This window comes from Podarcis tiliguerta (assembly GCF_965153285.1).
Source record: "Podarcis tiliguerta genome assembly, chromosome: 8".
Taxonomy (NCBI): domain Eukaryota; kingdom Metazoa; phylum Chordata; class Lepidosauria; order Squamata; family Lacertidae; genus Podarcis; species Podarcis tiliguerta.
The window spans coordinates 42,681,679-42,708,715 of NC_139541.1; the positions used below are offsets into that span (position 1 = coordinate 42,681,679).

At 41.8% G+C, this 27,037-nt stretch overlaps 2 protein-coding genes across 3 annotated transcripts in view; one reads left to right on the top strand and one right to left on the bottom strand.

The window, feature by feature from the left end:
* The window catches only part of CMTM4 (CKLF like MARVEL transmembrane domain containing 4), a gene marked incomplete at its 5' end in the record, with an annotated part of 34,204 nt that extends 24,107 nt beyond the window's left edge, over window positions 1-10,097 (top strand). For both annotated transcript variants that reach the window (XM_083452551.1, XM_083452552.1), the window contains 2 exons: window positions 1,498-1,596; window positions 2,436-10,097. In XM_083452551.1, the coding sequence (XP_083308677.1) occupies window positions 1,498-1,596; window positions 2,436-2,609 (273 nt within the window). In that variant the 3' untranslated portion in view covers window positions 2,610-10,097. The remainder of the gene's footprint in view (window positions 1-1,497; window positions 1,597-2,435) is intronic.
* Window positions 10,098-10,744: 647 nt separating this feature from the next.
* On the bottom strand, window positions 10,745-26,130 carry CMTM3 (CKLF like MARVEL transmembrane domain containing 3). The gene is made up of 5 exons (XM_083452591.1): window positions 25,628-26,130; window positions 18,335-18,490; window positions 15,215-15,310; window positions 13,899-14,019; window positions 10,745-13,515 (listed from the first exon to the last, which is right to left on the bottom strand). The coding sequence occupies exons 1-5, from the start codon at window positions 25,748-25,750 to the stop codon at window positions 13,487-13,489; spliced, it is 525 nt and encodes a 174-aa protein (XP_083308717.1). The 5' UTR covers window positions 25,751-26,130; the 3' UTR covers window positions 10,745-13,486.
* Window positions 26,131-27,037: the final 907 nt, after the last annotated feature.

The following is a 27,037-nucleotide window of genomic DNA, read 5'->3' on the forward strand; positions in this document are numbered from 1 at the left end:
TGAAGCCAACATTCTGTGGGTTTGAATAAGCAATTTAAGCATGCCTGGAAGGAGGAAGGTGAGATGCTTGTATACATTGTTAAGGAGTTGCATTTATATGCTGTAGACAGAACTTTCTCTTCTTATTTGCTTGCTTGGGGATCAAATTGATTTGCCCTGTTCTCAAGCCAGAACAGTAAGGCTCAAAGGCATAGTAGCCTTCAATAATGCAAACTTGATTCCTTGTTTCCTTTGTATGATTACATATTTTGCAGACAGAAAAATCTGTTTCAGTGAATGTACAAATTACACAAGTTTTCTACTTATTTGAGCATGAGATTGAGAATAGTGTTGTATTTGTTGCATTCAGCTTTCATCAGTTCACTATGTTGTTAATAACATATGTCCATACAACCCCAAAATCTCTGCATGTTGACCTAATTCACAGGTTTATGTTCAAGGAAATGGCCAATTTGAACCCAAAACATATTTCTATTATAATTCTCCATTTTGGTGTGCCTAAGCTAATAGTTGAGAACCCCTGGATTTTACTTTCCGAAGGACTTTAAGTTGTTCATAAAACATTAGGCTGGGAGAAAAGTGATCTTGAAATTTGTATTTGTGATAGAGAGCATCCAAAATATAGTCTGTATCCCTAACCAGAGCATCAAATTTGTTGGCAGTGGTAGAAACGGCATATGTAAATTATGATCAGTTTGCGTGTTTGTTCTATGTATTTTGTTTGTTTGTTTTTGTTATTTGCATGTTGGTAAGTCAATAAAATACCAAACAAGTTTTCTTTATGTCTGTAACTCCTCAGAATTATAATTATGCCTGTAGCAATATATTAATAGATGGTTTGGAAAGCTTTGAGCTTGAAACTATTTGAGTTTCTTTGCTAAGTAACAGCAAGTCAATGAAACTGAACTGCAGGAGTTTCTGAAAGCTTTGTTATGTTTCAGGGAAAATAACACATTTTAATTTTTTTCTTTCACTGTGTGAAATGATATATTCATATATGTCAACACAGATCCTGTACCATGCAAATAAAAAGTCAACTTGTAGTACACATATCCTGTATTATATAATGCCGTAGATGCACGTGGCAGACATGTGAGTTATTTTCTAATTTCCAGAGAGCTAGCAGTCAAAAAGAAATCTATATATACTCTATAGCTCGGTCATGAACATTTTTGTGGCTTGAAGAAAGAACAGTAGTTTTGGCTGAATAGACATGTTGCACAAAGGTTCATCACTTGGAATGGAAGGAAGCTCTGAACAAATTACAGAAAGCTTTACTTGTTTTCTTAGCAATTCCCCTCCCTGTTCATTACAGTGCCAGGCCCTAAATTATAGTGCAGTAATTATCTATTGGTGTATATAATATGTGTTATTCTGTATCATTACCTCTTTTGCATAAAGAATATATTGTGTGCAAACTGTTAAAATTGTTCTGTTTTCAACCAGTCACATAGACATTGTCACTGTGAAATAACTTGTCTAATTCTGTTTTAATAGGATTTGGTCAATACTGGACTCTGCACTTTTTTCTTTTTCATTGCATCTGTTGTACTTGCTGCTCTAAACCATAACAAAGGAGCAGAAATTGCAGCTGTGGTAAGAAACAATGTTAATTTATTTTCATTAGTTTATAGGAAAGATAACCGGTTAACTTGTATCCTTTTCACAGTGCTAAACAGCATTGCATGTTTTGCTCAACTTTCTTTTTCTGAAGATTCATCATTTCCTGCTATATTTTTTTTAGTCGGCTTGCAAGCAGTGAGGAGGCTATTAATAGGATGTTAACTTTGACATGCTAGTCTGGTCCATAGTTTGCAACAGTGGTGAAACCTGCAACTCCAAGTAGACAGTGCTATGCCATAAATCACCAATATTGTCTAGCACTGTCCTATTTCAGTAGTGAGCTACATGAACACTAGCTTGTGTCAGTAAGAAGCTTCCTTAGGAAGTTAATACTGTTAATCATAAAGAGGGCTACATATATTCAGCAGCTACTCTTTTAGTATTCTATGTAGCTTGACATCAGCTCATCGACCATTTCCCAATGCTTAAATGACTGTCCTGTTGTTGTAAGTGGAATCAGTTGGGGTGTATGGATTCCTTAACTTAGGTCTCTAGAGAAGTCCTATTAGTAATTTTCAGGCGCTGTGCCTTATTGTCTTATCAATGGATCTCCCTTTATTAAGGGTACCAGCAGGATAGACAATTCCAAAAAGGCAAGCAGTTAAATACCTAATCAACAAAATGAAGAGACTTAATATGTCTGGCTTGTTTTTCAAGAACTATAAAGTATAAATGTACGCTATGTAATTATAAGGTATAAGGTCAACACACAGAAAAGCCAACAATCAGCTGCAATATTTCTGTATAAAACTACTAAATTCTTAATCACTTCAATAAAATGTCATTCTTTTCCTTTTTTTGTTTTTGTTTAGATATTTGGTTTTCTGGCAACTGCAGTTTATGCTGTGAATTTATTTTTAGCTGTTAAAAATTGGAGAATTAACAGCCGACAACAAAACACAAGGCAGACCAGTGATTATATGCGCGCTCGGACAGAATCCAGAGAAGTGGATCATCGCCCAGAGATTCAGCGTCTGGATGGGTGAAAATCTCACGCAAAATGGGATTTCCCAGAAGAAGAAAAATAAAAGCCTGCAGACTTTTTAAAAATAAAAATAAATGTTCACTTTTATAGGAAAAAGGAGGAGCATGTGGTGGCCGTGAGCATTTGCATGTACAAAGAGAGAGAGAGAGGACTTGAGAAATTATTGGCATGAAGGCCATAATTGCGGAACTTTTCAAATGAAGATACTTGTCCATAAATGTGGTAAATGAAGAGAAGGATACATTAGAGTGAAGAATTGTCTTGGTGCACAGTACTTTGAGTTAGCAGAGTCAGAGAGAAGATTGATATTCAGTCTACATTCCCACCATCCAGTAGAAATATGATAGTTAGAACTGGCAAAAGATTGTTCTTTTGAAAATGGAGTTTCCAACCGTAGACATAGTGCATCAGGGAAAGAGATAGCAATAACATAAATCAGGTATTGAGTTACACAGCCACTGTGTATGTTCCCTTAACTAGATTCCCCAATTAACTTTAGTTCTCACACTCCTACAGTTCCACTGTGTATCTATAACAGCCATTCACGCCAGTTCAAGGATTGACTGGTGAAAAATAAGCTTTCTGCTAAACAGAAAACACAAAGCCCACTCCATTTGTGACCACAACCAGGTATGAACTAGGATGTAACACCTCAATACACTACACATTGATTTCCTTTTCCACTTTCCAAGGGAATAATGTGAAGTTGGTATTGAGCCTCTCTGTTCCTCTTACATTCAACCATAGGAGGAACCAATTGTGGTCAGGGTTGTTTTGTGTTGGGTTCATATCCATACTGAAATATTCCTAAAACTATATACAGTGGTACCTTGGTTTTCGAATGTAATCCATTCCGGAAGACCGTTCGAGTTTTGAAACATTTGAAAACCGAAAACTCAATATCTGACAGCTAGGCCTCAGGATCTTGCACTCAGCAGAAGCCGTGCGGCATGTTTGACTTCCAAGGCGTGTTTGAAAATCAAAGCATTTACGGCGTTCAAAAACCAAATTGTTTATCAATAGAGATGTTCGAAAACCGTGGTACCACTGTAATTACATACCCTGAGAGTGTGTGTCTGACTTCAAATTTTGATTATCCAGATTGCTCTGTATTATTTTCTGAATTAGAATCTTTTTATGAATTTTGCTAAAGATATCTGAATAGTATAGGCATGAGAGCAGATCTACAAAATGTTTGAATAATTGTCCACAGATGAAGACTTATTTTGCCGAGTAGCATTTATGTGGTTCATTTAGTTTACATACCATTCTATATAATTCCGGTTTCCCCTCAATCTTCCCAGCACTGTTTCATGGGGAAAGTAATGTACTCTGTGGGTAGGGGATTTGGAACCAGTCATTAGAATCTCTCTTTAGCTTCTTGCTTCATGCTTCTTCCATCTGTTGTTTAGGTCAGCCACAAAATCAGTATATGAAATCAGTAATTCTTCTCAATATGTTTCCATTATGATGATGAACAGTTATCAGTGGAGGTACACTTATTCCTGGGACAGTTGTGTATGCACCTTGAAAGCTAGGAAGTAGAATTGTGAATGTCTGTTGAATGTCACTGATTGTAGAGCGTGAGAGTCCCCATTTTTATATATGTTGACCATGTTGCATGATATTGGTGAGCCCTCTAATCTTCTGGATCCTAAAAGCATATTTAAGCCTTTAAGATCCTTTATTTTTCCTAACACTTGAAGTAAATGTTAAAATAAAAGTAAAAATTAGTAAAAATATAAGTAAAAATTGGGACTGTCCAAGGCTGTGTATGATCTCAGCACCAGCTGCTGGGGTGAGATTCAGTATCCTAAGAATGCATTGACTTCCGTTTTTCAAAAAAGCTATTTTGAACTCCTTGAGGCGGTGGAGATAAGCCTGAAAATTGTGGGCTGTCCCTGGAGTGGCTGGAGGGAAATCCAGTCCTCTGCATAGGTCCTGTTGTCAGCAGAAACAGTATAAGATATGCCAGTCACTACACAGTCATGTGCAGAGCTATATTTTAGTAATAATCCCAGAACCTTTTGAAAGCGTATAAACTTCTACTTTTTGAATGGGAACTTTATTTAAAGTTGTGTAATGCAAGAGTACTCTGCTTATTGCCATGGCTGATTTCCTCAGATAACAAGGGTGTATTCTGATTTCTGCCCAATTTGTTAAAAGTAAGAAAAAGAACTCAAGCTACCAGAAAACCATTTTTTTGTTCTAGTGGTATTTTTGGGGACCAAAGAATAGCTATACATTTTTAGATTGGAGACACATTTGTAATTTGAAAGGGATAGGTTTGGTGTGATGGTACATATTTAATATAAAAAGATTGTATATTTTATGGTATGCTTTGACAATATGCTCCAATGAAATGCAGGCATTCCTGAAGCACAGACTGCTTGGACACACATTTAAGAACATTTTTGTTCTGAATTTCCCCTGCAGTGTTCCTGATACTATGACGAGGCTTTCTTTTTAGGATTTTATTTGATTTTGGGGGGAAGAGAGGGGAGTATTAGACGCAGAAGCAGTGATCCCAAGAATTATGCACATAGATCCATATTTTCAAGAAGTCCTTTGACCTTGCACTGCTTGAATAGCAAATCATCAAGCTGCTTGGCAAACAGTTTTTGAAACTGAGTGGAGTTTCAAGAGCAATTTGTAATATGACCTGCTAGTGAGGGAGCCTGACATTAAGATCCCATTGGCAGTGATGAGAGCTCTCTAGTTTTTTGTCCAGAGTACATAAGTTAAAACTAGGCAGTACTCCCCTGCTTGCTCAGCTCACTAACCCCCCTCTCTGTCCCTCAGTTTTCCTTTCCAGGATCACAACCTCTCCCCCTGCCTGCTTAAGTTTTGCACCTCAGCCTGCCCCCTCCCCAGTTTTCTCTGTCTTTCTCAACTGCCAGACAAAGCCTCTGTTAGTGCCAGAGAAAAGAGCTTCTCCTTGGCAGGTCATAGCAGCATCTTCCCAACTCACATCCTCTTCCTAAGGTGATCCATTCAGACTCTGAGATGAAATTCTGCAAGGGCTGACATCCAAGTCACTGCTCAGCCCATGTGCCTCTTGCACACCTTAGCGACTTGGACTGTCATCACAGTGTGATGTCAGACCAGTACAAATATTATATAGAGAGATAGGAAAACGAGATGACAATGATATCTGAAGAACTTGCAGATAAAAACTGGACATTTTCTTTCAAGTTTGCAAACATTATTCAACTTGTTGCATTATTCTGAAAGTGCTTGCTTAAGGGCAAACTGATTCAGCTGCACAAGCCTTGTGCACTATGAGATTTGTTTGCTTGTTTTCATTTCCAGCCAAGTTTAGCTTAAGTTGAAAGGAAGTTTCTTAATGCCATGTGAGTCGCAGTTCTGTTTGGGAGTGTGAGTATGATCTATACAAAGATGACTCTTGATTGAATGTTTACAGGATTTAAAGTTGTGGTAGAGAACAGGGATACTTGATATTGCCTTAGAGATCTAGCGTCCTTTTCATAGCCTATGTATGCTATCCAGCAAAGTCATATTGATAGCAGACCCGTTGAAATAAATGGATTTAAGTACATTGATTTCAGTGGGTATGCTATGAGTATGACTAAATTCAGTATCACCACAACTTAAGATTTTAAGTAATAAAATGCAGCAAGCGACAGTGACTGTCATATGTATGTATATTCTAGTACAGCAATTTATTGTATTTTTCACTCCATTATGCATATGTGCTTACCTGTCCAGCTAAATGTTGTGATCTGTATGGTGCTGGGAGTATCCACTGATGTAAGAGATTAACCATGTATACCTTGATTAAGCTCTCTGTAGATTCTATAGAGAATCAGATTTTGTGTTCCTTCCAAGATGGATTCTTGGTGAAAATGATTCATTTGCCCTAGTAGGAATGGTTCACTCCCTATTATGTTGTTTCAAAAGAATGACTGAACCTGTGTCCAAAACAAAATAATCCACCTTATAAAGTGTGATATTATTTGGAACCCGGTTTATGTATATGTTAATCACTCATCTGGGATAGTGCCTGTCTTAATCTGTCCTGGAAGAGTGGCTGAATTCCTTTTAGTAGTTGATAGTATCTGAATAACTCTTTCGCACGCCTTTTGGACCACATCAGTTGTTTCTCTCCCCTCGCCCCTGCTTTTACCCATTTTAAGTATGCATCATTTTAAACTTGGCAAAAGCAGTTTTTTAATGCATAGTTTGTACAGTAGCATTGATTCTTATATTTATATTATAGGACTTTGTGATTTCAATATTGAGTTAATTTCTTCCCTATGATTTTCATGGAAAGTTAGTCAATCTGTTTTAAAGCTTGCTGTCAGCCTTTGTTTTGTAGTTAATTATGAAGACGTAAGTACCCAAGGCAACATGTAGATATTTTTGGAGTTTAAACTTCTATAGTTAGGGCTGGTCCCTACAGCTGTGCTAATATCCTCTAGGTGAAAAGCAAAAGGGTGGGATCTACTTTTTAAAAAACAGCTGCAGATGATTTTGTAAAATACAGTACACCGCTGTTGCAGTTCAATTCAAATGTCTTGAGAGGCACAGAAATAGATGGTTTGAAGGAAATATCTGATTCCTTTTTTCTATGCATTCCACCGATCTTTTACTTTGGAGTTGTCCTGTTCAAGAGTGCAAGGCTGTTCTGAAGCAAAAGACTTAGATTGTAACTTTTTAAAATGTCCTTCACTTGCAAAGATGTAATATGAAATCTCTCAATTCTTGAAGTGGGCCTTTTGGTAAGACAGGAGTCATGAGCTCTGCCAACAAGCCATGTTTAATGTGGCTTAGGCTGCAATCATATACCTACGGACATGGGCATAAGCTCCATTTAACTCAGTGAGACACTTTTGAGTACACATGTTTATAGCTTGAATTGTCTATTATGGGGAGGCTAATCACTTTTGTGTGCCACAGACACTTTCTATTGCCGTCTGAGGACTTATTTGTCTACACATTTCAGTAAAACTAGCTGGAGCCTGACACTTCCAGGGCCAGTAGACACTATAACATCTTAGTTTTCATTGTTGCCTTTCAATACTGTCTTCATTTGTCCAGTGTTTCAGACTTGAATGTGTATTGGTATTTCCCTTGTTGCATGTTATGAACGCCTAGGGCACTCCTGCACTGCTGTTAGTGCACCTTTTGGTGAAAGTTTGCAGAGGGAGAATGCATATATTTGTTATCAGATTTAGTGACTCTTGGATAGCTCCCATTCACCTAGACACCCTGGAATAATTGATGCACTTAAGTTGTCTTCTGTGGACAAATTTCGCATCTGCATTATTGCGGATGGAACCTATTTGTATATATTGAAGTTTAAGTAACTGATATACCAATATTGAAAAGGTAAACTGTATATTTATTATTCATAGTATCATCCCAGTTTGGATTAGAGACGTTGACACTTGTTATGCCTTTTCATATCTGTTGACGAACAAGACACAGTCTCACCTAGGGTGCCTTTGTGTGCGTGTGTGCGTGCGTGCTCAGTCAAATTAAGATCCTACACACAAACACTATTTTTGTAACCATGAATGGCTCATAAATTGTAGTTTCTGTAAGCTTCTGTTAAATACCAGCCTTAATGAAATAACAAGGCTTCTTTTTGGAATATGCACTTAAGTACTCTGCTTTCCAGTTGGACTTGAAAGGTATGCTCCAATTGTGCTGTCATGTCCAAAATAAAGTTTTTTTTAAGGAAGTATAGGCGCTTTGAAGACCCCAATTAATCTGCGTAGAAAGTAAAATTGGTTAGTGGTGGAGCCAATTTGAAATTGGCAGTAAAGGAGTGATACCCAGTTTATGTGCCAACCCAAGGCAGTACATTGAAAGTAGCACTAGTGGGTGAACTGGTCATTTTCCCTCCTTCTAAAGCAGTTTCAAATATGTAGTAAGGTTGCGTTTCCACACATCTTGCTTTTTAAGGGACTGCCTATGAAATCCAGTCAACTTGAGCTAGACATGCAAATTCAAACCCCAAGTAATGGCAATCTGTGTCTCAGTTCCCCTCCCATTGACTGATGCTGTGTTCCAGCAGACCTGTTTCACAAACCAAAACTCTGGTGACCAAAAACATTGTTGCATTTTGTGATATTTCTTGTTCAGTATGAGATTTGTGACCATAGAAGCCTGTGTTTTGGAACTCAAAATTTTAGTTTGCTTTCAAATATTAAGTTATCTAGTATGTGAAATACTCTTTGTATTAAAACCAGAAAGTTGTTATTAACTTTTTGCTTATTAATGTTTAATTTAATGCAAATTGTGGGCTTCTCAAATGGTTGCAGAAGAATCTTTTGGTTAACTCAAGAGTTAACTTTTTGAATCGGTCAATTCCTGAATTAGGTAGAATGGATCCAGTTTTCTTTTTGGTAGCATGCAGCTGCCCTTAATTCTCTTGATTTATTGAGTACTGTGAAATAACTCAGACATTCCAGCTAAGTACAGAAGAGAGTTAAGAGAACCCATTGCTTGGTATACAGCACACTAAACACTCTTGGAAGCAAGTCCCAAGGATTTAAATGTTCTTACTTCCAAATAACTGTGGTTAGTCATGTGCCTAGAGTACAATACCAAGCACACTCTGAACAAACAATAATAATTGAAATGCTTGGGACTTAACTTACAGTAAATGTGCTTAAGAACAGAGGTTAGAAAGTTGCTCCAGTTGCCATCTTGTTGCAGTCACTACAGGCTTTGCTGTAGACTTCAGAAGAAAGTGGCTTTCATCCTACCTAGGCCTTCAATGTTTTATTCTGACATGTAGATCAGTCAGTTTCCTTAGGTGCTTTCACTGCAAATCACAGCACCTTTACACTAACAAAAGAGATTTGCACCATAATTATATTACTTTGCTCTGCATTCAGATGATGACTTCTGCCTTCCTGGTTTAGCAGCAAAAAATATTTAACTTGGGTATGCAGGAAGCTTTCCTGTGCACAGACCCCCTTTGGTTCCATATGTGCAGAATCCTGTATGTGCTGTGAAACCTTTCCAAAATTTAGTTCAACTGGTCCTGAAATCATTATGGAGACAAGTGATAGCTGTATGCCATGCACTTCCTTTTAATTTGCAATATTAGTATACATTTTATAAATTTCAAGATGGATTGTAGTAATGATTTTTTACCTTTCTTGTGATACTGAATGCAATCACTAAAGCGCTGCTTGATCTTGTCCGTTTTAAAATTTATTCTTAAGCGGTGTACTTCTGTAAGTTTTGCTTTGTATATTGGCATGACTTTTTATTGGTAATTTACAGTTTAATGTGGCTGTCTTGTTTTGATCAATGCTAATATTTCCTCTGTTCTTTTTGATACACCAAGATACTGAGCTCTACAAAAAATAATCTCATGGTACATGTCTGTTTTCATAGTGTTTTTTAAAAAATCTGTATTTTTGTATGTAGAGAAAACCATAGGTTTTCTGAATCCTAATCTTGTATGAAATCATCGTAAAGGATTTGTTTAATAAATGGATAGGAGCAACTTGTGTCATCCTTTGTCTTATTCCTCAAATGACATATCACTTTAATCCACCTCCAAGTGAGTTGTTGAATAGTTTAATGATGCTGAGAACTTTTACCATTCAGGCAAAATTGACTAAAAGCAATGGCCATTGATTCATTTTTTGCATAAGTATCAATGAAGTCCAAGGGACTGTACAAAACCCACGAGGCAGCTCTTCAAATCTGCAACAGTGTCACAAACAAAGTTGCAATGGTGACAGAGGCTGGGAGTTGAACACAGAACACCCCACCTCCGGTGGCTATTCATGACCCCATGGATACTTTGTGTGCATGCTGAGCTTTCAAATTTCCTTGTGGTGGAGGGGACAGGATATAAACTCAATAAATGTAATCTAATAAACCTTTTGCACACAGTCATGTGGCTTTATTTACATAAATGTAATGGGTTAAATGCCTCCCGAAGACCCTTCATAAGGGGGGGAAGAGAATTATAGCCGGCTCCTGAAATATCTGCTTTGGAAAAGGAGCCTTTAAAAAATCAAGGGTTGGTCCTGCTCACTTCCAGATGCTAATGTCCCAAGATGCCAACGTATTTCTGTACCCTATTGAATACCCTGTGAGAGCTGCCTGGAAGATTTAAAAATACATCAGAAGTAAGGCCACACATTTAATATCAATGAAGTTTATTCCAGCATGGTCCATAAATTCTGTGCCAGCTTTGACATGCAGTGTTAAAAAGTCAAGTGAAGACACATTAAAAAAATATATCACATTCAAGTGTCTGTAAAAAAAGACAAATATAAAATGCCCATTTCAAGACTTCCAAGCCCATGCGCTAGACTAAGACAGGACACTTAGTTACCCTGTGAAGGAGCCAGCCTTCAAGAGGGCAGTATTTTTGTCATTTTTAAGCCTGAAAAAAGTACCTCTAGTGCATTGCTAGCAAAAGTCACTGAAATAAGGACAGCCCCCGCCCCCCCCCAGTCTTAATGTATCTACAAAACTACTCTATCAATATATTGCGGCTTATCATATGTGGTAAATACTGTGTAGAAATACATTGTTGAAGGAAATACAAAACAGATTAACCTTTTAGTTGACGAAAAAGTGGAAAAAGAAATATAGGCTTGCAATGTATAATCAAAACTCACAGTTTAAGGTAGGCTACTGATGTAGCTCACTTTAAAAACAATGCAGGTATTTGTGACTTCTTTCTCACTTGGATGTACCCAGTTGATTTTGCCCCACAAGTGCTGTTCAGCTTGTATTACTGTTCTTCAGGATCGCTATTGCTTGTAGTTTTTTTTTTTGGTAAATTATTTAAGCTACCATATTAAAAGCAGATTCCAATTCTCTTTTCCACCTCCTCAAATGCACTTCTGTAAACTGAATAACAGTTGATTTAGAGCAGGCATCCCCAACCTTCGGCCATCCAGATGTTTTGGACTACAATTCCCATCATCCCTGATCACTGGTCCTGTTAGCTAGGGATCATCTGGAGGGCTGCAGGTTGGGGATGCATGATTTAGAGGAAAACTGCATCCTAATTAATCAGGTTTCCCTACTGTTTCTTTGGTTCAAACAGTGTAGGCCTGTTCATATCAGTTCAGCTTTGTTAAGATTATCATATTTTCATAAAAGCATAGTAATTGCCCCCCCCCATAGAAATTTAAACTTTTCTTGTGCATCATCTCAAGGACAAAGTTGATGCACCTTTAGATTGTCACTGCCAAGATCTCATTTGCTGTTATTGCTTAAAGTCCCATACAGTGGAAGAATAACAGATACTGAGCATCCTTGCCTGCTTTCTCTAAAACAATTCATTGCTTGAAAATAAATCACCATTACTTATCCTTGCCTATCTTATTTGTTAAGCCAGATATATCATGAAGGTACATGAAGCTGCCATGGGTTTTATCTAATCCTGCAAAGTCTGCCCTGATGCAGCAGGAGTATAACATAGGAGGAAAATGTTAGATTCCCACAATGAGCATGCTCTGAAAACATTAAGCAAAAGCGGCAGGGTGGGGTGGGCTGCTTTGCTGATGTTACTCGTGTTTTTGAAAACCTTTAGTTAGATAGTTTGGTACCCAGGCAGGAGGTCTTTTTGACTCCGCTGTAATCCTTTTAATAGAGAGTAAACATGTGCTCTACCACTGAACTACAGCCTGACTTAAAAAAAAAATCCAAACAAAGGCTTTATAGGAAACCCAAGCACATGCCACCCAACTCAGCAAAACAGGGCACCCCTGAAGCCTACTGCCATGAATCAAATACAGTGGTACCTCGGGTTACATATGCTTCAGGTTACATACGCTTCAGGTTACAGACTCCGCTAACCCAGAAATAGTATCTTGGGTTAAGAACTTTGCTTCAGGATGAGAACAGAAATTGTGCTCTGGCAGCGCGGCGGCAGCAGGAGGCCGCTTTAGCTAAAGTGGTGCTTCAGGTTAAGAATAGTTTCAGGTTAAGAACGGACCTCCAGAATGAATTAAGTACTTAACCCGAGGTACCACTGTCTGTACTTACATCTTGCATACTAATTGTGCAAGAGCTTTGAAGCTGGTCTTCAAAAGACAAAAAGCGATGGAAGGGGGACTATAATGTGGTGAAAGTTGGGACACTTATCCACTTTCTCACCTGCTTATATGTAGTATGATAAGTTCCCTTCTCCAGCTATTTTCTACAACCCTTGCTAAAAAACAAAAACACAAGCTGATTCTTTGGAACCTTGCATCTCTATGTCTAGACAAGGCATATGGTGTACAGAAATTGTGGGTAAGACAAAACTAAGTATCCCTATTTCTCTTAGTCATTCTTCTAATGCTGCTTTTCCTAAACAAAAAACAATGGGATGCTTCCATGCATCTGCATGTAATGTAAAGCATCAATAATGTTGGAATATGTCTTCTTCATAGCCTTTTTCCTGCATCTGTTAAGTAATAAAGAGGTCTCCAGCACACACACACAAAATCCATTTCTCATATTTCCTTTTTCTCTCTAGCTTAACATCTCAATCTAAGGAATTGATTTTTTAAAAGAGTGCTGAAGTTCAGACTGGTTTAGAGTTTTGTGTCCAGTACTGAACAGGTTTCATGCTTGTCTGATGCAATCATCAATGTACACAACCCTGATTATAGTCTGTTTTTTAAAAAAGGTTAAGAAAATTTACTGAATAGTACATTGTAGTGCTGAATGAGAAAAGGCAGAGAAAAACATATCCAGGCTCAAACAGCAGCAGTTTTTCTGAGGAAGTCTTTCATGAGACTAGCATATCCTCAGCAGTGGCTTTGGTGATGATCTGTACAATGGAAATAAAAGTTCATAAAAAGGTTACAATTGCTAAAAGAAGAGTGTGCCCATTGTCCTCCCCTTTTGGCTCTGCAATCTTCTCAAGGCACTGTTGCTTCAGTCGGAATCTGAATCCGAGTCATCATCTGAAAGAGAGAGAGGTTGTCAATAAAAATGTCAGGGTTGGGGTGGGCCCTATTTTATATGTGCACAATATAAATGCTTTGCATTTGCAACAAACCATCCATCCATGCCTTGGTATCTTTTGTAATACCCCATCATTCCTATAACTTTTTTTAAAAATTGGAATTTGAAATGTGTGATGCACAACACAGCCAGATCATTTATTCTAAATACAGAAGCTGAAGGTTGTTTTTTTTTTAAAAAAAATAGCTTCTAAACAGAGGATAGCAATACTGGAGAGAAGGCTTGCTCCCATCTATTGCAGATCTACATCTATTGCAAATATAGCCCACAAATGAGCTTTGGATCTGTGGCTGATGGCAATGCAAAGCTGGTTTGTACCTACCTTCTGATTTACGTGGCTCAGGGGCATCTGAAGAATCTCCTTGCTTGAGATATGTCATCAGGTCATTAAAGGTTAGGTAGACATAAACGCAATAGACAACTGTGGCGATGAATCCAAGCACCTGAAGAGCAAAAGGTTTTGAAAAGCACAGTTTTTGAAAGGAAAAAAATTGTGCAGGAACAGCTTATTGAAAACATTTCCCTGTTGGCATCAGCTGCTGTGTGTGTCCCTATTTTAGGGAATTTCAAGCATTTCTAGTCCTCATAAGGAGGTACTTAAAGGGTCACAATTTCAGTGAATCTACTCTGAGCATGACAGTTATCAAATGTAAAGAAATATTAACAATTAAAACACAAAGTTTACATCTGAGTGAAGACTAGAGCTGTGTGGAAGTGACCTTTCAAAACCCTCCACCCGAATCACAGGCAAAGAAATTGGAGGAACATTCCAGGGTATGGGGGGGCGGGTTTGCAAAAATGAAATAAAATATATTTAGAATAAATTCTGCAAAGTGGTCTTTTTCGTAGAGTGGGAGTGTGTAAGGATATCCAGTCATATCAGAAATAAGCATTAGTTGAATTCAGCTCTTGTAAAATCTGTAGTTCTGAAGCATGCGCGCACACACAGATATGGGTGTGGGTGTATTGCAAAACACCTCTTCATATAATAAAGCATAATAATATGCTTCCCACTGGAAGATTTGTTGTGTTGCACCGCAATTCTGCATTTGCATGAAGTCAGGTTGTTGTAGGGGAGCAACTCTGAAGGCAGGCTGCACAACAGAACTGGCCACGGAGCTTCATTAAATGGGCGGAGGGTGAAAAGGGTGCTTAATAGCTGCATTGTGTGACGGGATGAAGATGCAGGAGGTTATCATGGCGCTTGTTTGGATGCAAGAGGCTTGTGTAAAGGAGGGGCAAGGGAAGCAAAGATAAGGGGGTGAAGGTGAAAATGGGTGAGGCTGCAGAATAGAGGAGAAAAGGGGCTCTAGAAATGGGGTTGGGAAGGTGAACATTAAGCTTAGTAGGCAGGGGAAGCTCTAGGGGGTTAATATGGGGGAGATGGCAGGAAGATTAGTGAGGTGATCAGAAGTTTTTAATAGATTAAATACCACAGCTCTTCATTCTATATTAACATGGCCATAGCTGTTCCTTTGCATGAGTATCTCAATACCATTCAACAGATCTTCCTTCATTTTGTTTAATCTTAGTTGCATGGAATGGATGCAAAACACCTATCAGTACCAGGTAGGTAGGTAGAATTTATCCCCTTATCATTAACTCCCAGGTATGAACCAGCCTGAAACATCAACTTACTCCTGCTGCCTTGGATGCTGTGTCAGAATATTTTGAGACTGCGGCAATCGAGATGGCAAAATATATAATAGCAGCAATGATGCCACATAAAAAGTCCTGCAAGACAAAGAGTTTTGAAATCAAGTTAGGGACGAAGTTTTAAGCTGGATGGGTGGCAAGGTTATGCACAACACAAATCCCCTTAATTGCTGAAAACCAGATAGTCAATTGACAGCCCCAAATCACTTTTAGCTCAACGCTGGCGGCTCTACCAAGTTATTAACAGGATGCAATCAAGCTTCTGCACCCAACTGCATATGAGGCTTATTTAGGTTTTGCGCTGGATGTCTCAGCCAGACTCAGATGCACATGCTCCTCAACTGTGATACACTACTAATTCTGGATTCTCATGGGAACCGCAGAAGTGCCACTCCTTTGCACACTTGCTGGGGTGTTCTCAGCTACACCTGCTGCACGGGCTCCTTCACCTAAGCTGGGGTGTTTTATTTGGGAAGAACAAGAAGCAGAGCAATGGCTCCACTGCTGGAACCTAGTGTTGGGTAGTGTAGAATTTAGTCTAGAACCTGACTAGCCGCAAAGTGTGCTGGGCAGCAAAATATGCTGGACCAATATGTTCTCTTGCCTTTAGCAAGCTCTTGAGCAGGACATGCGTTTAATCAAACCAACTGGCCCTGATCCAGCTCTAATCATATGCAACTATTAGAGGCTCCATATGGAGATGTGCCAATGAATCAAAGACCCTCAGGCCTGTTCAGTGGGGCCCAGATGAACTGAACAACACAGAAACATGCCCACTGGCTGGACACAAAGAAGCTTCCAGGTGAATCTCTCTTACTACACTGGGCTGAAGGGTATTTCATTGCAGCCTCTGAGATCTTCTGTACCAAGCTCTAGTACACAGAACAGATGAGAGAACTAGTTGGCCATCGTAAGATGCAAATCCTTCAAGAATCTGGAATCCTTTGGAGATCAGAAAGTGGTTGCTATTATGCACCATGCTGAGAACTGTCCACAGTTGCTGTTCATAGACCTATCGTTACTCAGACCTCACCCCCGCAGTGCAGTTGCAGAATTTCCACAAAAGCAGACCTACAGTATCATCTTTCTATGCCATTGTTACTACTGTGCAGGTGACAATGTCTATTCTTGATTTGTGCCACTGGGTGCTTTTCGTTTGAGACAATTCATTGGGTTAAAAGGAAAAGAAAAGCTGCTCGATGCTTTTTGAAACAAAAACTGATTCACAGAAGCATACTTGAGTGCCTTCTTTTGACACAACACATCTGATTTTGCTTCATTACCTTGAAATTTAGTAGAGAAGTTTCCCCACAAAACATTTGTGCTATTTTTTCAGGAGAATGTTTTATTCTTAATTCTCCCTTTTACGATTCTTTGGAGAGCATCCTATTAAGTATTTTATAAAATGGGGCAATGTTTAGGGGCAAGTCCTCATTGGGTTTCTACAGCAAATGCCTAGCTCTGCTGCTTGTATCTCTCACGGCAGCTTCTCAGAAGAAACATCAAGAGGCTGATGGGAAATAATATGCTGTCATTGAGAAACTAAGCTGGAGTGCAGCTTTGCATTTTTCAAACATGGCACTACTAAATAGGGAATTTGTTTGGGGCCAGAGCAGCACCTAGTGGTCAGTTTCAGGAACAGCTAGTAATTATTGATACGCTAAGTCAGGAGGAAAACAATTTTAATTAATTTAGTATTTATTTAAGGTACTGTATTTATATATTTAGAATTTCTGAGTGTACATAAAATCTTTTAAACCCATACAAAGATTGAGAACAATTAAAATTCACCCTAGAAACATAAAAATACCTTTAAATGCCTGGTAAAATAGGAAAGTCTTTGTCAAACACCTGAAGTTAAGCAGGGACAGGTTTGGGATGCCTAAACTTGGCTGAGAGGGGGTTCCAAAGAATTGGGGCCCACCATACTGAATGCATGGCTCCTGGTGGGTGCAAGCCATGTGTCTGAGCCAAGGAGACCACTAAGAGAGACTTCCCCAAAGATCTCTGATAACTAAGGTCAGGGAAGGGTGGCTTGTCTAAGGCTACCTAGTGAGTTATTTGCAGAGGTTCAGTTGCACAGCCACTATGTTCTATGAATACTCACTCCATCTAAAAATAAGCTCTGATGGTAAGTGACAACAGATTTGCCATCAAAATGAAACCTCTGAAAGACAACGGGGAAGTTCCAGTCTGTTGGGGGGGGGGGAATCCCAAGGTTTGCAGATATATATTTTTTTCTGGGGCGACCCAGGGGAACGCATACCACTAAACATTTTGTGAATCTAAGTTTGGCCTCATTGAGGGGCAGTATTTCAATATGAGTAGGAAAATGAGAGTACCCCTAAACTTTTTTAAAGAAAAAAAGCAATATTAATGGAAAACCAACTAAGTGGGCAGCAACCAGCCCACCCCCCCAAACCACTCGGTGAGGACTGAGCATGGTAGTGGTCACAGGGCGAATGGAATGGAGGGCAGCTGGCTGGAACTGTGAAGAAGGAGCATTCCCCACGGCAACATTTTGCACGTTCCACTTGTAGTTGCGATAACTGGCGATGATGGCAATAATGAAATTTAGATTTCATCCAAACACAGTAACAAAACTGACAAACGATGTTGTAGCTGAACAGTTTAAGACACAGTGATGTGCACCTCAGAGATCTCATATGGTACACAGTGACTGCTATGCACAAGATTAATCTCTCAGCCTGGCACTACAAGTCATCCTGGGAGACAACATGGGCACGTTTTTGCCTGTGGTAGCTGGGCGCTAAAGCAGTCATGATACTAGGAGGTTATGCCCATCAATACTGCAGGCTCTCCCCAAATTCCCAGCTCCCATCATTCTTTCACTTCAAATGTGCACCTCCTTCACATCTTCCTTGCCAACCTTGGATATTCACTCCAAGGCTATGTAGGGATGGTCCCCTGTGACTCCACTGAAGCTGTTAGTCTTCCAATTGCCCTCAGTTCCAGACAGCAATACCAGGAGGACCACAGATTCCCTACTGCCCAGTCTAGACAGTGACTGGCAACCCGCCGCCCCCCAACCACCATTTCATTGACTCGACTCAGATTGATTGCATGTGTCCACACACTTACCGCCAAAAGCCAATAGACTGCTTTGAACCTCTCATTAAGCTTTAAAGAATAGGCAAAGAAAAAACACAGGGCCGCCAGAAGGGTTAACAGTGGTACAATCAGGAAAGACCCAGCAGAGGAGGCAATATAACAGATGAAGATGATGAACGACAGCACCTGCAACACAAAGGAGAACATTATTGGTCATCTGGAGCTCAGAGCATGTGGGTTCCTCCAGGCGTCCCTTGTTATTCAGCATTCATTGCAATTTGTGCTCATTATATTATTGGGGCCGTTATACACAATCACACCTTCAGTACCATTTGTGCCTGCAGATAGGGACATATCACCAGGGCCGGATTTAGGTTTGATGGGGCCCTAAGCTACTGGAGGTAATGCGGCCCTTTATATGTCCAGCTGCCATTTGTCACCAACAAATTGTCACTGTTTTTTATCTTTAATATATGCTATATGGTAATTTATGGACCTAATAGGTATCTAAAGCCATTTGCACATACAAATAGGAGCCTACACAACACAAAACACTGTGGCTGTTTTCCTTTAAATATTTTTGGGGGCCCCAAGAGAGTGGGACCCTAAGGTATAGCTTGTTTAAGGTAAAGGGACCCCTGACCATTAGGTCCAGTCGTGACCGACTCTGGGGTTGCAGCGCTCATCTCGCTTTATTGGCCGAGGGAGCCGGCATACAGCTTCCGGGTCATGTAGCCAGCATGACTAAGCCGCTTCTGGTGAACCAGAGGAGTGCACGGATACGCCATTTACCTTCCCGCCGGAGCGGTACCTATTTATCTACCTGCACTTTGAGGTGCTTTCGAACTGCTAGGTAGGCAGGAGCAGGGACTGAGCAATGGGAGCTCACCCCGTTGCGGGGATTCGAACTGCCGACCTTCTGATTGGCAAGTCCTAGGCTCTGTGGTTAAACCCACAGCGCCCGGCACTGCATGTCCCATATTTTCCTGTTGAAATCCTGTCACTTTTCATACCACAAATGCTCTGTTTGTTTTTTTCATGTCCTGCTTTTGTTCTGCTACAGTGCAAGAGTACCCTTCTAAATGGGAATAACACAGTCATATTGGCGAACAACCAACAAAGTGGAATGATGTGCAGACAGTCCAGTAGAAATCCACCACTAATGCACTATTTGGGGCTTCTCTTGCACTTTTCTCTCAGTTGTATTTTAGAACAGGCCTGGCCCATTTCAGGCTTACAAGACCTGCCTTGTTTTCTTTATTAGAACTCCAATATCCACCAATCAGAGCCAAAGATTCAAAGGACATGTTGGGTTAACAAACTTGGCACCTCTGATACTCAGCAAAAGAACTGGTTTTGAGTCTCAGAATGGAATTCAGCCCTTTCATGCAAACATTCATTCCTTGCTTCCCCCTTTCCAAACTGCTTTAGTTTCATCAGCCTAATGTAGAGCTGGGAAATTAGTATTGCTAAAAGAAACCTGGGAATCTGAAACTCTTGCCTGGTCTACCTGGAAATCAGCCAGAGATTGATCAGTAGATTCCAATTCTAAAATACAGAAGTCCACATATGGCAAACTAAAGCATCACCAGGAGCACAAACCTCCAAGCAATGTCATTTTTATGGCAAAGCAAGATTAAGGCTGCAATCCTAAACTCACTTACTAGGGAGCAAGGCCCACTGAACACAGGGGAACTTTTTTCTGAGTAAACACTGCAGGAGAGACAGCAGGAAGCAAACGAGTCCATCTTAATTTTATTCTGCTCAGTTGTTCCAAGGAAGCTCTGTAGAGGAAGCAGACAGCACTTCCTCCTTTTTAAAGATTTGTTAAACCACTCCAAGCAAGCAATGCAAAGCAGCAAATGCTTACTCTGAGGAAACAAGAGTCACACTGTTTTCAGAAACAGTAACACAACATGCTTTCTTTAGAATCTGGAAATGATTTGTCTTATAGGAACAAAAACCACATAGGCAAATGCGAGTGGTATTAGCGATCTTTTTTTAAAAATTGTAAATGACACTTGTTTCTTCAGCATTTTTGACATTTCCATTCCACTAAAACTGATTATGTAATTAATTACATTACTTTCAGCATTAGGGGATAGCAGAAGCCAAATGGATGCAGGATGGATGCAGCACTGATTGTGATGAACACAGAATGCCGGGGGGAGGGGGTGTTTATATCGCTGCCTATATTTGAAGCTATATTCCTTGTGTTATGCACAGTCTTTCATATGCACACAGACCTTCCTTTCTGGAGTTCCAAATGGCATGGTGATGGCAAGGTGGGCAACTCAGGTAGTAGGGATTTTTTGATTGCTCTGGGACTTGAGAGCAGATGGGAAGCACACTCTGAGGTTGATTCTCTTAGGGCCACTGGAAGCCTGCCTCCCAGGAATCACATCATGGCATGGGGGAGGCCAGCCAGGCATCATCCATTGGTCAAAGAAGGAACAGCTGCAAGGAGATCATTTCCTCCGTCTCTGCCTGAAAGAACTTCCGGCTCCATCTGCCTGCTGTTCTGGGCTGCAGAAGCCAAGGGAAAGCACACTCTGGCTCTGTCCATCAGCCAAAGAAACGAGCTACCAATTGCTGTTCAAGCAAGAACAGCAGCAAGGGATGATCAACGTGGCCCAAACTGGATATAAAGACCCTCTTGTAGCTCACCCCTGTGTTCTGACCTTCCTTTGCTTCCCCATGTATTAAAGGTTTGTTCTTTTTAAAATTCAAACCAAACAAAGTTGCAGTGCGATTCAAGAGGTAATGCACAAACACAAAAGATAATATCCCATTGTGATACCATGATCACTAAGCAACACAATCCACAGGTAAATTCACATCTAGTAACCCACATGGCATGGTGCAGGTAGGTGAGGATCTACGCAGTTATTCATGCAACTTATGAAAGGAACCAGACATAATTAATGTTTCACAGTGCCTTGTACTGCTCTCTCCAATGATACATCAAACATTCTGGCCTTGAACTGACCCCCTGCCTCTACCTCTTCCCTCCACTCCCTTTTTCCTTGCATACCTTGTCTTTCCTGTTTGTAAACTGAATGGCTGGGCCTGTCTCCCCCTCCCTCTTTCTGTTTGGCAGAGACAATCATTAGAGAAAAATACAGCAAATGAAGAAAAAGCAAATCTTGCGCAAGAAATTGCTAGTCATTGTCAACAACTGTTTGTGACGTCTGTATTAGAAGGGAGGGCAAAAAGGAGGAAGACAAAGAAGGGGAAAACAAAAAATGGGAAATAACTATATCAAGAGAATAACAGAATCCTAGAGTTGGAATGAATCCCAAGGTCTAACCCCCTGCAATGCAGGAATCTCAGCTAAAGCATCCATGACAGATGGCCATCCAACCTCTGTTTAAAAACCTCTAAGAAAGGAGAGTCCACCACCTCTAGTGGGAGTCTGTTCCACTCCTGAACAGCTCTTACTGTCAGAATTTTTTCTGATTGTTTAGTCGGAATCTCCTTTCTTGTAACTTGAAGCCATTGGTTCAAGTCCTACCTTCCAGAGCAGGAGAAAACAAACTTGCACCATCTTCCATGTGACAGCCCTTATGATATTTGAAGATGGCTATCATATCTCCTCTTCTCCAGGCCGAACATACCCAGCTCCTTCAAGTGCATAAGGCTTAGTTTCCAAACCCTTGATCATCTTGGTTTGCCCTCCTCTGCACACATCCCAGCATGTCAATATCCTTGTTGAATTGTGGGGCCCAGAATTGGACACAGTATTCCAAGTGTGGTCTGACTATCGCAGAATAGAGCGGTACTATTACTTCCCTTGATCTGGACACTATACTTCTGTTGATGCAGCCTAGAATAGCATTAGCTTTTTTTGCTGCTGCATCACACTGTTGACTCATGTTAAGCTTGTGGTCCACCAAGACCCCTAGATCCTTTTCACATGTACTGCTAGTAAGCCGGGTGTCCCCCATCCTGTATTTGTGCATCTGTTTCTTCCTGCCTAACTGCGTAACCTTACATTTGTCCCTACTGAAATTCATTTTGTTAGCTTGCACCCAGTTCTCCAATCTGTTAAGGTCATTTTGAATTCCGATTCTGTCTTCTGTGGCATTAGTTACCCCTCTCAGTTTGGTGTCATCTGCAAATTTGATGAGCATCCCTTCAATTCCTTCATCCAAGTCATTTATAAAGACATTGAACAACAATGGGTCCAGGACAGAACCCTGCGGCCCCCCACTTGTCGATTTTTTTTCCAGGATGACAAGGAACCATTAATTAGTACTCCTTCGGTTCGGTCAGTCAACCAGCTACAAATCCACCCAACATTTACCTCGTTCAACCCACATTTTACCAGCTTCCTCGTGAGAATATCACGGGGAACTTAATCAAGATACACTATGTCCACAGCATTTACCTGACACACCAAGTTTGTAATTCCATCAAAAAAGAAAAAAAAGAAAAAGAAATCAGATTGGTCTGGAATGATTTATTTTTGAGAAACCCATGCTGGTAATCACAGCTACCTGCCTGCCTTCTTACATACACCTGGCTCATGGAGTGACCCTGTAAGGGGTAAGAGGAAAGGGTACAAACAAAGGCTCTGTTTGTCTCCAGGCTTCACACCAGAATTGAATCAGATTGGCTCAATCATCTCCCCCCTACCACCATGCAGCCGATAAGGTTACCCAATTTTTTTCAATGAATCCTTGGGACACTTTTCAGCTTCAATGGATTCTGTATGGGGACTGATTTGTAAATCCGGGGACTGTCCCCGAGAACGGGGACATCTGGTATCCTTAAGAGCCACAGCCCGCCTAGTCCAACAACCTGACAGCAGCCAACCAGATGCCTCTGGGAAGTCCACAAGCTGGACACAAAGGTAATAGCCCTCTCCCCCAAAAGTGCCACCAAGTCCCATGAGAACCAAGGATGTCCCAGGTAGCCAGTGTGACTAAACAGGTGCTGATGGAGCTCTGTGAATTTATTGAATCCCCTTCTGATGCTATCTGCATTGCTGATCCCCACCACATTTTGTGGCAGTGAATCTCATAATTTCATTATGTGATTTGTGCAGAAGTCCTTTCCTTTGTCCGCCCTGAATCTCCTGCCAATTTAGTATCATTGGATGACTCACTTAACACCAGATTTTGGGAGAGGCAGCGATAGAATTTTCTCTATCTAGTATCCACTTTTTGTACAAGACACATCATTTTGTAAAAGTTATGTCATATATTCCCACCCACTCACAGAGAGAGAGAGAGAGAGAGAGATGGAGATGTTTTAGGAGACTCCCTACAAGAGATCTCAGCACTAGAACAATCAACAGAGCACCCAAAACTCTGCCCCTTTCAATTTTTGTGTGAAAAGTTCCTCCCTGTGGAACACCCTCCCATCAGATGTCAAAGAATTAAACAACTATCTGACGTTTAGAATACATCTGAAGGCAGCCCTGTTTAGGGAAGTTTTTAATGACTGATGTTTTAATGTATTTTTAATCTTTTGTTGGAAGCTGCCCAGGGTGGCTGGGGTAACCCAGCCAGATGGGTGGGGTATAAGTAATAAATTATTATTATATTATTATCCCTCTCAAAAGTTGCATCACCAGGTATGAATATCCAGCTAATCCGCAGCCCTGAAAAAGCTCTAAGGGCAAGATGAGGGGAGACTTGAGCAAAGGAAGCTATTTTAAACCAGGTCTTATAACCTTAATGCAGCTATTCTCAAACAAAGGAACTTCAATGGAAGACTACAACATGAAACGGCCGGATTTGAATTTATCAAGGGATTGAATGCTATCATTTGTGGTTTTAAATGAGATAGTCATACCTTATCACCCTAAGTAAAGGTAAAGGTACCCCTGCCCGTATGGGCCAGTCTTGACCGACTCTAGGGTTGTGCGCCCATCTCACTCAAGAGGCCGGGGGCCAGCGCTGTCCAGGGACACTTCCGGGTCATGTGGCCAGCGTGACATCGCTGCTCTGGCGAGCCAGAGCCACACACGGAAACGCCGTTTACCTTCCCGCTAGTAAGCGGTCCCTATTTATCTACTTACACCCGAGAGTGCTTTCGAACTGCTAGGTTGGCAGACGCTGGGACCGAACAGCGGGAGCGCACCCTGCCGCAGGGATTCGAACCGCCGACCTTTCGATCGGCAAGCCCTAGGCACTGAGGCTTTAACCCACAGCGCCACCCACGTCCCTACCTTATCACCCTACAGTGTGTTAATTAACTTACCCACAATAGGATTTGTGTTATCGCCTACATTGTGTACCATCACTGCTTTCTTCCAGGCCTGGTTGTTGAGTATTAATCCTCAAAGCGGCTGCCTCAGTCCATGCCCGGCCGGCCCTTAGGACTGTTATAGGCACATCCAATGTCTGTTATAGGCACATCCAATTTTGTATAGAGCATTCATTCTGATTTGTTTGCCAGGACCTCACGTCAACCAAATGTTATCCCACGGTTTCCACTGCATTTCCCCCTCAACTTAAAAAGACTGTGGGGTGTGTGGGGGTGCTAAGCATATTCGTTGCCCAAGAGTGCCAAATCCACTTAAATTGCTCAACTTGAATATGACAGGATGCAAACTGATTTCGGTTGCAACATACAGCCAGCCTGGAAAAGGCCACCGTTAATAACCCCCGTCCTCGCTATCTGTTTGACTTTATACAGTTCCTTTCCCTCATACGTCACTATTCTACAACCCCAACGCCACGAGTGCTATTCACATCCGCAACTTCATGCTTCCAAAGTGGACTCTAGCCCAGAAAAGCGTTTGCGCCGTAATAAACTGCTTAGCTTCCAGGGTGCCGGAAGCCTCTTTCTTTGTTTTTACTAGTACAGAAGTCGCCCGGGCCTGTGCCTTCTCTTGTCTCTCCCTCTCCCCTCCGGGGTGGGCGTGGTGGCCACCATCGGGGTCCCTGCGAGGCGGGGGGGGGGGGAGGGCGGAAATCCTCGTTTCTAAGCGAATCCTACACGACGCCTGCTGGAACCAGTCCTGGTTTTCCAAGGCCCTCAGGCTGCGATCCAGCGCGCCCGGTTTACCTGCGAGTAAGCGCCTCCCGGACAGAGCTCGATTCTGAGTCCACAGGCACAGGAAAGATTGCTGTGGGAGAGGGTCACGTTCAGGGCAAAGGAACCCGACCTCGTTTCCCTCCTTTGCTCCTGGCAAACTTCCCGCGGCGTGGAAGCCTTTTGCCAGGAGAGATTGCGAGCAGAGCCTGCAGTTTCTCCTCCTCCGCCGCCGCCCCACTTCCTCGTCCTCCCCGCCTCCCTTCCCCACGCGCAGCCCTTGACTCGAGTTTGCAATGCATTCGCCCCCGCCCCCCCTTCCGCGCCCCATCTTACCGCCTCGGCCAGCAGGAGCCTCCCTTTGCGGGAGCTCAGAAACTCCTTGAAGGATAGGAGCAGGCGAGCCCCCGGCGGAACCGCGCCGCCGGACTCGGGATCCTCCGCTTCGGCTCGCTCCATGCTCGGCTGCGCGGATCCGAGCGAGGCGTCGCCTAGCCAAGAGCGGAGACCAGAGCGCCCCGCCGAGTTTGCGAGGGTTTTTTTTTCTCGTTTTCAAAGGGAGGGAAACGGAAATCCTGATTCTGCGGAAACGGGGGGCAGAAAACGCCGAGCCGAAGGGAAAAAAAAGTTTTCTCAGCGGTTGCCAAATCTACAGCTGGGGACGCTGCCGAGCAGCCGCTGCCGCGCGGCAACCTCGCGCCTCTCGTGCGCCCCGCCCCTTCCGACGAAGAGCCGGGCGGGCGCCACGTTAGGCGACCCCCGCCCCCGACTCGTGCAGCTGCTGGAAACAGGGAGTACTTCCTCAGGCGAGTCCATGCGCGGCTGTTGCAAACCCCAGGTTTGAAGAATTCGAAGAGCTTTGCTGCATCAGAGATGGAAGATCCACCTGGTCCCTGTTTCCTAGAGCACCCAGCGGCCAGCAGCCACGGTCACCTCCACACGGTACATTTAAAACTCGCTTGTACCACTTTAACAGTCTTGAATTCCCGCAAAGAACCCTTGGAACTGTGATTTAAAGGGTACAGGCTTTGCAGAACTTCAGTTCCCAGCATAGCTGCCAACTCCCGGGTGCCCGAACCCTGAGGTTGAATTCCAACAAGACAGAAGTATTGTTTCTTGGGGGCAGGGAGGGCAGAGACATCTGAAGGCAGCCCTGTATATAGGGAAGCTTTTTAAGGTTTAATGTTTTGCAATGTATTTATATATAGTGGTACCTTGGGTTAAGAACTTAATTCACTCTGGAGGTCTGTTCTTAACATGAAGCACCACTTTAGCTAATGGAGCCTCCTGCTGCTGCTGTGCCGCCGCTGTGCTGCTGCTGCACAATTTCTGTTCTCATCCTGAAGCAAAGTTCTTAACCTGAGGTACTATTTCTGGGTTAGCGGAGTCTGTAACCTGAAGCATATGTAACTTGAAGCATATGTAACCCGAGGTACCACTGCATGCTGGAAGCTGCCCAGAGTGGCTGGGGCAATCCAGTCAGATGGGCAGGGTCCGACTACTACTACCACTAATGATGTAAGTTTTTATAGACGCCACTGGATGCATGACGGCAGGTATCATGCATCTGAAGAAGCAGGCTCCAGTAATTCATGAAACCATGACATCATAAGTCCATTTGTCTTTACATTTACCTTACTTCCCTTTAAGCTAACAGCAGTTTGTCATTCTGTCCAAAGTAGGAAGGAACTATGATGAGTTTTAACTATGGTTGAGCGAAACAAACCAGGATCAGCAATAATGGTT

What these genes read in the sequence shown, in the direction of transcription:
- CMTM3 (XM_083452591.1), bottom strand. Translation starts at nt 25,750, where the DNA reads ATGGAGCGAGCCGAAGCGGAGGATCCCGAGTCCGGCGGCGCGGTTCCG. An exon ending in CAGTCTATTGGCTTTTGGCG is followed by an intron (nt 15,311 to 18,334) that starts GTAAGTGTGTGG and finishes TTTGTCTTGCAG; the next exon opens with GACTTTTTATGTGGCATCAT. An exon ending in TGAGCCACGTAAATCAGAAG is followed by an intron (nt 13,516 to 13,898) that starts GTAGGTACAAAC and finishes TCTCTCTTTCAG; the next exon opens with ATGATGACTCGGATTCAGAT.